The sequence below is a fragment of the Alexandromys fortis genome, unplaced genomic scaffold, assembly GCF_014885135.2.
Source record: "Alexandromys fortis isolate MF-2015 unplaced genomic scaffold, M_Fortis_MF-2015_v1.1 scaffold_29, whole genome shotgun sequence".
In the NCBI taxonomy this organism is placed as follows: domain Eukaryota; kingdom Metazoa; phylum Chordata; class Mammalia; order Rodentia; family Cricetidae; genus Alexandromys; species Alexandromys fortis.
In genome coordinates this window covers 10,382,752-10,393,292 of record NW_026067891.1, presented here as the reverse complement: position 1 = coordinate 10,393,292, position 10,541 = coordinate 10,382,752, and the positions used below count along the sequence as shown (strand labels likewise).

At 48.3% G+C, this 10,541-nt stretch overlaps 1 protein-coding gene across 1 annotated transcript in view; it reads right to left on the bottom strand.

Moving 5' to 3' along the window:
* Window positions 1-10,541, bottom strand: part of Abat (4-aminobutyrate aminotransferase) — an 85,931-nt gene that overhangs the window by 16,544 nt on the left and 58,846 nt on the right. The window contains exons 6-7 of the mRNA XM_050136420.1: window positions 6,721-6,770; window positions 278-358 (exon numbers count right to left, since the gene is read on the bottom strand). Coding sequence (XP_049992377.1) covers window positions 278-358; window positions 6,721-6,770 — 131 coding nt within the window. The remainder of the gene's footprint in view (window positions 1-277; window positions 359-6,720; window positions 6,771-10,541) is intronic.

The following is a 10,541-nucleotide window of genomic DNA, read 5'->3' as shown; positions in this document are numbered from 1 at the left end:
CTTCCTCCTTCCTTCCCTCCCTCCCTCCTTCCCTCCTTCCCTCCCTCCCTCCGTCCCTTCTTCCCTCCCTCCTTCTGTCCCTCCTTTTCTTCTTTTTTCTCTTAACTTTGAGACAGGGAATCATGGACCAGACAGCTACTGCATCAGCTGCCATCTGCCCACCCATCCTCCTTGGCTATGGACCTCATCCTTCCTTGACCCCGCCATGGCCACTTCTGAGGACAGACAGGCCGGAAGGGGGGCTACAAACCTGGGAAGGGTTATCCCGCAAACTCACCGACATCAAGGACTCCCGGAGCTTGTCAACAAAATTCTCTGGAGGCAGGATGCCCAAGGCAGGTCTGTTGATGAAAGTACTCTGTAAAAGAACAGCAGACAGATACATCAGCTCTCGGGGGCCGACCCAGGTTCTGTTCTACACGGTGCCTTTATGTAGTTGTGGGGTTCAAATAGGCTCTAAGTGGCACTGTGGGCTCATTGGTGTTATTTTAGTGTTTTGGGGTTCTTTTTTTTTCAGGGAGACAAAGTCTCACGTGACACAGGCTGGCCTGGAATTCAATATTGCACCTTAATTTTAAAAGGTGGGGAGGGATTCAGCCAGGCGGTGGTGGCGCACGCCTTTAATCCCAGCACTCGGGAGGCAGAGGCAGGCGGATCTCTGTGAGTTCAAGACCAGCCTGGTCTACAGAGCTAGTTCCAGGACAGGCTCCAAAGCCACATAGAAACCCTGTCTTGAAAAACCAAAAAAAAAAAAAAAAAAGGTGGGGAGGGGCACTCTATGGTCGCAGCAGGGGCTGGAGAGCTGGCTTAGTGGGTATAGCACCATGTAAATGTGAGGGCCCAAGTTCAGATCACCAGAACGCATGTAAAGTTGGATGCGGTAGTGAGCGTCTATAATCCCAGTGTCAGGATATGAGGCAGAGATGGGAGAATTCTTGGAAGCTCAGGCCAGCTTCCTGGAGAGCACAGTGGGAAACAAGAGACTGTCTGTTCAGTTGAAGACAGGGACTGACGCCTGAGATTGCCGTCTGACCTCTACACATGTGCTGTGATGCATGTACCCCTGCACACTCACAAACACGCAAGTGCATGCATGCGTGTGTGTACACACATACACAAGGAGGTATGCTGGTGGAGCTGCCGAGTAACAGAGAAAAAAGTCAGAACATCACAAGCATCTTTACATCAATCATCCCCTGTCTCCCATTTTCATAGATACGGGTCCAGAGAACTCATTCCCTCTGCAAGGAAACCAACAGTGTGAGTTGATGCTGAACCGATGTTTGCTCCTCACATCGGAGAAGTGTAAGGACCGAGATCAAGTTGTTTGTTCAAAGATGAGTCTGCCCTGCCCTGTGGCTGCTGGGAGGTCCACAGGCTGAGAAAGACGGCAGGAGCACACTTCCAAAGAAAACGGAAATGTGCATTGACTTTCAAATTGTGATACACATTTATCTTCAAATGGCCTCTGGCTGAGGGATAGTACTGCAAACCCCTAAGTGAGGCAGGTCCCATATTAACAACTTCAGGGGCTGGAGCTGAGGTTCGGGTGGTAGAGACTCGCCTAGTAGGTTGGAAGCTCTGGGCTCTACCCTTAGCACAACATAGATCAGGTGTGCTGGCTTAGCTCTGTAACCCCAGAACTGGGGAGGTGGAGCAGGAGGGTCAGAAGCTCAAGGTCAGCCTCACCTACAAAGTGAGTCTAAAGCCTGGCTACATGAGACATTATCTCAAAAATCCCCAAACAAAACAAAGTCAAAATTATTAATGGTAAGTCATTTAAAGCGAAGCCCCAACGACTTATCTTTAAAATGGAGAGAGCACGTTGTGCCCATCTTTGTGTACAGGGGTTCTAGGAACACTCTAGGAGGTTGTGGCTTCCCACCTGTGGCCTTTCTCCTTCCTCCACTCCACCAGCAGGGAATGAATGATCCCAGAGAGCGGGCAACAGTGGACCAGGAGGAAGCACAGTGCATTTGTCACCCACTCCCTGGTAGTCACTGGTCAGATGAGCAGATGAGTATGGGGGGAGGGGAGTGGCGTACTTTACAGCCAGTGAATTCAGAATAGTCCAGGATTTCAAGAGAACGATGAAGGAAGCACTCTGTGCTAAAGGACACAGTTGGAGGTCGACCTGGAGCCCAAGTCCCTTCTTTGTCTGGGTGCTGGAGCTGGCCCTCATGCTAATGAGGAACACACTGCAGTGGACTAAGAGCAGAGCCGTCCTGGGGATTCACCCTCTGACACATACCAGCAGGGACTGGCAGCAGAGAGGCTGCTCAAGGGGTAGAGTGAGGTCACTCGGAAGTGGGCCTGGATTGTAAACTGGCACACTGAACGCAACTTGGCACCTTGGCTTGGATTCTAGGGCACATCACAAAGAAAAGCACTGTGTAGACTGGTGAGTTCCAAGTGGAGGCTGTGCCTGGTCCTGAGCAGCATCAACCTGCATCCGTCATTTGGAGAACGACCTCCACGACAGGCAGCTGGAGAAAGGAGGCACGGACTGTCTTTGCAGTTTGTAAATGAAAAAGTAATCTCTTGCTATGAATAAGAACACTTATTATAAGGCTGGGTGGTGGTGGCGCACGCCTTCCATCCCAGCACTCGGGAGGCAGAGGCAGGTGGATCTCTGTGAGTCGAGGCCAGCCTGGTCTACAGAGTGAGTTCCAGGACAGCCAGAGCTACAGAGAGAAGCCCTCTCTCAAAAAACCAAAAACCAAAAGGGGGAAAAAAGGGACACTTATTATAAAAAGTAGGAATTGGGCAGGGTGTGGCATAGATTCCTCTCAAGCTCAAGGCCAGCCTGGAGTCCACAGAGAGGTCTGGGTGGAGGACATTGCTCCACTGGTAGAGCACTCACCTACCCTGCACAAAGCTTTCTCCATGCCCAGCACTGCAGAAATCTAGTATGGTGGCCCACGCCAGCAAAAGCAAACATTTGGGAAGTGGAGGCAGGAAGCTCAGAAATTCAAGGCTGTCCTTAGGCAGGCTGAGGCCAGTCTAGATTCCAGGAGACCCTGTGTCAGAAACACACACACCAAAACAGACAAATGGAGGCTGCACTGGGATGTGAGGACTTTAAGACACTTCCCTGTCTTGGACATGATCTGATAATAAGCTCAATGCAAGTCTGAACTGTGCCATTGCTCCCCTGGGGGAGACTCAGGACAGGAAGGCCAGCAACCATTCTCCTGATGGCTTGGAGATGTGGTTTAGAAAGTGGTGTACATTCATACCTTTGTAGTTTCTCCTGCTTTGTGTCCCCTCCTTGGCAGAACTAAAAGATGCAGAGGGGGCAAAGAGGATGAGAAGTATGAACTGTGAACTCTCCTCACTGCTGAGGACCAGAGAGGTCAGGCAATTGGTCCCAAGATACACAGACAGGCCACCAGCATGGGCTTGCTGGCTTCTGTTGGCATTCTGGGCCAGGCCCTCCAGGTACCTCTGCTCAGAAATGCGAATGCCGGGCACACATTTGCTTGACACAACTGGAGACCTTGGTTCATTGGCAGGGCATCTCCTTAAAGGCATCTCCTTCTGGCTCTGACCTACTCATGGGGCCTGTGAGAAGTCAACAACCCTCACACCAGGGTGGGAACAAACTGCTGCCACGGGCTGCAGGAAAAAGGCCCCCGGAGAGCGACAGGCGGCCTGGCAGCTTGACTGCCTATCTGGGCCCAGAGAAGATGTGGGGGTGGTGTTCTTGCTCGACAAAGCGTGACATTAAGAACAGAAGATATCTGGGACACGTGGTGGCAGAATCAAATGAGGACAGATTTCCAGAAGGCTTGCCACCAGCTCGGCTCTCTTAAAGTGCAGCCAGGGGAGAGAGAACTGGCTTTGGCTGCATAGCCTCGGGCAAGTCGCCTACCATCTCCGAACTTCAGGACCTTCGTCTGCCAATGTGGGCACCTCTTGCCAGGTATCGATAGAGAGAGCCTTGAGGAGAAAAGGCATAGAGAGAGTACAGAGTTCATGCTTAAGAATGGTAGAACCAGCCCGGAAGTCACAGACTGGCGAGTGTCTTACTTGGCCCTCTCTTTGCATCCATCCCAGGTGCAGGGAAGCCTAGCCGCAGCTGTCACTCACGGCCGTGTGACTACACACAGGCTGACCAAACGCACAGTGCACAGCGTGGGAAAAGGTATTGAGATGACCCTGGAGACATGAGAACGGGAACCCAGATAGACTCCACAAGGGCCCGTATCCATTTCTGAAGAGACATGAAATCACTAGCCTCATAGTAGTGCTAATGTGGCCAAGAGGACTGATAGGAAGCCAGGTGTGTGTGTGGGGTGATTAGAAAGTGGGTGAAGCTCTTGTTGGACAAACATGAGGACCAGAACCCAAGGACATGCTTGGTGGGTTTGGTGGTCCACCTGTAATTCCCACCTTGAACGGCTTAGATGAAGGTGAAGGTGAGGACCAGTCCTTGCCTGGGTAAGACGTGGCAGGTATGTGGAGTAGGCAGGGAAGGTCCCTGTGAGTCCCTGTGAGATCAGGATCTTTGCATCTTGACATCATGTGTTGCTGGGGAGACTGTCCGCAGGCAGCTGACACTGCAAATATGTGTGACATGTTTGTTGACACATTCTCTCAGCACCAGCTGCCAAGGCATCTGGGATCTGCACAAGTTTTGAAACAAAGCAGCTCTGAACGTAAACACATCCTCTGAGCCTCTGGCTTCACTGGCCGCCTTCGTGGGGTTCCCCCTTGCACCTGCTCAATGAACTGGAGGTGAGACTGTCCTCCAGTCCGTCCCAGGCAGGGCATGCCAACTGACCATGGCTCTTTCAAGAGATCTTCACTTTTGAGGTTAAAAAAGACTTTTTGGAATAGGGTCTTTTGTAGCCCAGGCTAGCCTTGAATTTGTTCTACCGCCAGAGATGGCCTGGAACATCTGATATCATTGTATGTACCTCCTGAGGACTGGAATTAGAGTCATGCACAGCTACATCCAGTTTGTACAATGCCTGGGATAAAACCCAGGCTTCCTGCAGGCTAGGCAAGAGCTATATTCCCAGCACAGTTAAGAGTGGAGTTCACTTCTTGACTAGGATTGGGCTTTTTTCGTCCCTTGCTTTCCTTTAGGGATCAAGTTTCCTAACATGGGTGGACAAGGATATTCTTCTCTGAGTCACACAGAAACACACACACACACACACACACACACACACACACACACACACACACACTCTAAGTGTTGGACAGGATATGAAGTGATAGAGACCCCCTACCCCAATGCTGGTGGGAAGGGAAATCAAGTCTGCAAATGTGACCAGTTGCCTCTTGTTCCTGCCACCATGCTCTCCCCACCACGATGGTGCACCCTTAGATTATGATGGCGTACCCCCAAATTATGAGCCAAAATAAGCACTTCCCTCCTTAAGTTGCTTATGTTATAGCAAATAAAAAAGCTAATAAGGTAGATATATAATCTTCCTCCTCTTTAGTTTCTTCATCTATTAAACATTCCCGAAATACAGAACATTACTATTATAAAGCATAGACCATATAGGTGGTTATGGGGTATGTGTGGTATGCTCAACATACAATATACACATGCATTAAGTTTTTATAGAAATACATTTAAGAGCTGGGTGCTGGTGGTGCATGCCTTTAATCCTAGCACTCAGGAAGCAGAGACAAGTGGATTTCTGTGAGTTTGAGGCCAGCCTGGTCTACAGAGCAAGTTCCAGGACAGGTTTCAAAGCTACACAGAGAAACCCTGTCTCAAAACAACAACAACAACAACAACAACAAAAAAAAACAAAACAAAAATCTTAAAGAGCAGAACACAATACTTTACACATATACATTGTTCATATGTTAAGTGTTATCATTGTCTTTTGCCTATACATCACTGCGTCCTTTACTCTGTCGCCTAAATGTGGTTACAATTCTCAGCCGACATATGGGGTTAAGTCACTGTCTGCATGGGAGTAGGGGTGCTGAGTTTTTCTCACAGTCATAGTTACGTTCTGTCACTGTGACTAGTACCAGAACTAAAACATCTTTGGGGAGGTAAGGCTTGTTTGTCTTACAGGTTACAGTCCATCTCCGTGGGAGCCAGGGCAGAAGCTCAAGGCAGGAACCTGGAGGCAGGAACTGAAGCAGAGTCCATGCAGGAACTGCTGCTTACTAGCATGTTGCCTGCAGCTTGCTTGATTATTTTTAAATAAAATTTATTTTATTTTATGTGCATGCCTAAGTGTATGTGTGTGCAGCACATGCATACAGGAGCCTGTGGAGGTCAGAAGAGGTAAGGGATTCCCTGGAACTGGAGTTACAGACAGATGTGAACATGTAGGTGCTAGGATCCCAATCCAGGTCCTCTGCAAGAGCAACAAGTGCTCTTAACTATTCAACCATCTCTCTAGTCCCTCAGCCTGCTTCCTTACACAACCCAGGAACACTGCCCAGGGGTAGCACCGCCCACGGAGAGCTGGACCCTCCCACATCTATCAAGAAAATGTCCTATAGATTCGCCCACAGAACAATGGAATGGAGGCATTTTCTCTACTACTGAGCTTCTGCTCTTCTCAGGTGACTCTAGTTCAAGTTGAGGAAACCTAGGCAGCACCTCAGTAAGGCATCTGAGTGCCTGGCACAGGATACAGGCTCAGCAAGCATCTGAAGTGCTGAGGATGAACCATGTCTAAAGATGCTTAGTGAGACTGATCATTGGCAGATTGTCTGCATATCAGGGAGACATACCGCGTTTTGAGGCTGTTGGATGAGTTTCGCCAGAGCTGGATGGTTGTAACCTGGGGAGAGGAGGAGACAGGAAGGTTAGAGAAGGCCATGGCATCTGAAGTTTCTTTCCGCCCCAGTTCTCTTTCAACTCCAACACAGAGAGCTCTGAGCCCTGACTCAGAAGTCTCTGTCAGTACAGCCCGGAGAGCTCCAAGTTCCCTGAAGACACTGGGGCATTTGTTCAGGTTTGAGACCTGCTGGACCAGTGAAACACGAGGAGGTAAAGGCAAGGTCCATGCCAGTATCAACAGGCCAATGCAACAAACTGTGTGTGGTCCTGCCTCATTTCCCAGTGCCCATGGGCTGAGGTAGAACCCAATAAGTGCTACTCCAAGGACCAAGGGACACCACCTGCAATGTCACATGACCACCATGTCACATGCCACATTCTGCCTTCATACACACTTGCACACTCCCAGGGTCCTGCCACATTTACTTTCCAGAGGGGCTGATGTTACACAATTTGCAAAACACCTTATTACAACCATCAGCAGCACATCAGGTATGTAAACTATGACTCAGTCACACAATGAGTCCTTGCAATGTCACCATGCAGCCGGAGAGAAGGATGAGAGAGGTCCACTTGTGCTGTTGGAGTCAGCGGTGAGATCTGCTACCAAACGAAAAGGGGGTGGATGGAAACAAAGAATGCACACGTATGCTCTGAATAGCTTGTTAGAGGGAACCAATAATAACGGCTCTTTCAGATAATCTCAATAGAGGCAAAAAAAAAAAAAAGAAAGCATTTGGTAAAATGCAATGTTGGTTCATGATAAAAACACTCAACAAGCTAGATATTGAAGTTGCCTGGAATCTAGTAGTTCAAGGACATCTTTGACTACCGAGTGAGTCTGAGGTCAGCCTAGGATACATGGGATCTGTCTTCAAACAAACAATAAATAAGGAGGCCGCTGAGATGACTCACCAGGTAAAGTGTATGCCCCAAAGCCGAGACAAGAGTTAAATCCTTAGACTCTACATAAAGGTGGAAGGCAGGAACTGACGTCCCGCGACCTCCCTACACATACTATGGCATACGTCTTATTGTGTGCACAAACACACAACAATAACAACAACAACAATAATAGAAAACGAACAAAAATATCCCCAAAGCAAAATCCAAAAACAAAAGTGACCAAAAGCACCTCGACTTGATAAAGGACGTGTGTGCAAGATCTCCCTGGGCTGGGGGTATAGTTGAAGTTGGCAGAGTGCTTGCCTAACAGGCAGGAAGCCCTGGGTTCAACCCAGAATCATATAAACAGGTTTGGTGGGATAAAACTGCCATTCCAGCAGTCCAGAGGAGGAGGAGAAGGATTAGAAGTTCAAGGTCATCTTCGGCAACAGAGAGAGTTTCAGCCTAGCTACTGAGACCTGTTCCAGAATAGCAAGGAAAGGGAGGGAGAGGAGGAGGGAGTGAGAAGATGAAACCTCAGTGCTAGGGTCCTCCTCATCAGCAGTGAAAAGGACCCCATGTTTCTCTGCAAAGTCAAGAACGAGACAAAGATATCCACGTCACTCCTGCTGCTCACTAGATTCTAGTCAGTGATTCCAGGTAAGAAAAAGAAACACAGTCAAGTAGTGGTGGCGGTGCACAGCTTTAATCCCAGCACTCAGGAGGCAGAGGCAGAGGCGGAGGCAGGCAGGTGTCTGAGTACAAGGCGAGCCTGGGCAATTCCAGGGCAGCCAGGGCTACACAGAGAGACTCTATCTGGAAAAACAAAAACAAAACAAAATAACAATGAAGATCGAACTGTATCTCTATCCAGTTGCAATGAATGGCTCCAAACCGAACCTAGGAAAAGTGCACTGAATGACAGGCATCGTTACTAATGCTTCCTCCCCAGTAGGTGGCTCCTGAAGGCTGGATGCCACTGTGCTGTTGAATCCATGAGAGTATGTAAAATATAGCTTGACCTGTTCAGTAACCTTAGAAAATGTTCACAGAAACTTCAGGCTTTACCTAAAAATTTCTGAAACACACACACACATGTGCACATGCACACACATATGCACACACACACACACACACACACACACACACACACACACACACACACCCCAGCTAGATGGATCAGCAGGTAAAGGTATTTGCCATTAGCCAGATGATTGGAGTTCATTCCCATATGTTGAAAAAAGAGAACTGACTTCCATAGCTGTCCTCTGATCTCCACATGCACACTGTGTGTGTGTGCATGTGTGTGCGTGCATGTGTAACTACATGGGAACACACACATAGCACATACACTAAATAAATAAATAATATGATGATGATAATGATGATGGTGATGAAGATGATTTTTTTAAAAAGCCAGGCAGCTGTGGTAGGCAGAAGTTAAGGCAGGAGGACTGATTTTGAGGCCAGCCTAGACTGCATAATGAGTTCTAGGCCATCTTGAGTTACACAGCGAGACTCTAACAAACAAAACAAACTAATGATATCATAATTCATTCCAATTCCCATTTCCTGAGCATCAGTTGTGTGCTAGGCTCGGAGCTAATGCTTGGCCCTGATAATCCTTCCTCATTCTGCCAGAAGCCCTATGTGGTCAGGCACGGCCAGGCTGTTGATGCAGATGAAATCAGGAGATGCAGCTGGGTGGCTGCGTGTGGTGGTGTGCACCGTAACTCCAGCTCTTGGATGGTGGAGGCAGGAGAATAAGCAGTTTGGACTAGATAGTGAGTTTGAGGCCAGCCGGGGGTACATAAGATCCTCCCTGCTCTCCTCAAAAATATCAGTATGACTGTGAGAAATTAGGGAACATCTGTTTTCCCCTATGCCAGGGCAGGCCTTGGACCCTGCAATTCTGCTTAGAACCACCCTCCTCTCCTTTATGACCACTTACATTTATTGAGCATCTACTGTGTTGCAGGGAGCATTCTATTCACCACTGCTAGTCCCACTGTCAAGGTTTATACTGACTGTCAACTTGGCGGCACTTAGAATCATCTGGGCACCTGCCTTTAGGTGCGCCTTGCGAGATTTACTTAATTAGGTAAATTGAGGTAGGAAGACTGACTCTGAAAATGGGTGATACCATATTGAGGTCTAGGCCAGCCAGGGCTATATACAATGAGACCCTGTCTCCAAGAAAGAAGGTAGATAGACAGATAGATGATAGACAGATAGATAGACGATAGAAGGATAGATGTTAGATGATAGATGTATGTATGAATATTAGATATAGATAGATGATAGATGATAGAAGATGGAAAGATAGATGATAGATAGGATAGATGGATGGATAGATGGTAGACAGACAGACAGAGTGAGTGAGCTGAGCACCGCATGCATCACATTATGGTTCCTGACTGTGGATGCTGTGTGACCAGAATTTCACAGTCCTACCACCATGCTTTCCCTGACCTGATGGACTGTACCTTTAAATGGAGACAGAATAAACCCTTTCTCTCTTAAATTTCTATGGTCAGGGTGTTTTATGACAGCACCGGGGAAAGTCATGAACGTACCTGGCAGGAGGTACTCCCAAATGGGAGCCACCTCTGCCTCCCCCCCGAACCCCACTGAGGCCTCATTAGTTTCGATGTGTTTTAATTGAATGTATTGATAGCTCAGTGATGTGGGCACAAACCCAGCATCTTATAAGATATATGAGGAAAGTTGGGCAGTGGTGGCGTATGCTTTTAATCCCAGTACTCGGGAGGCAGAGGCAGGTGGATCTCTGTGAGTTCGAGGCCAGCCTGGTCTACAAGAGCTAGTTCCAGGACAGGCTCCAAAGCTACAGAGAAACCCTGTCTCAAAAAAAAAAAAAAAAAAAAAA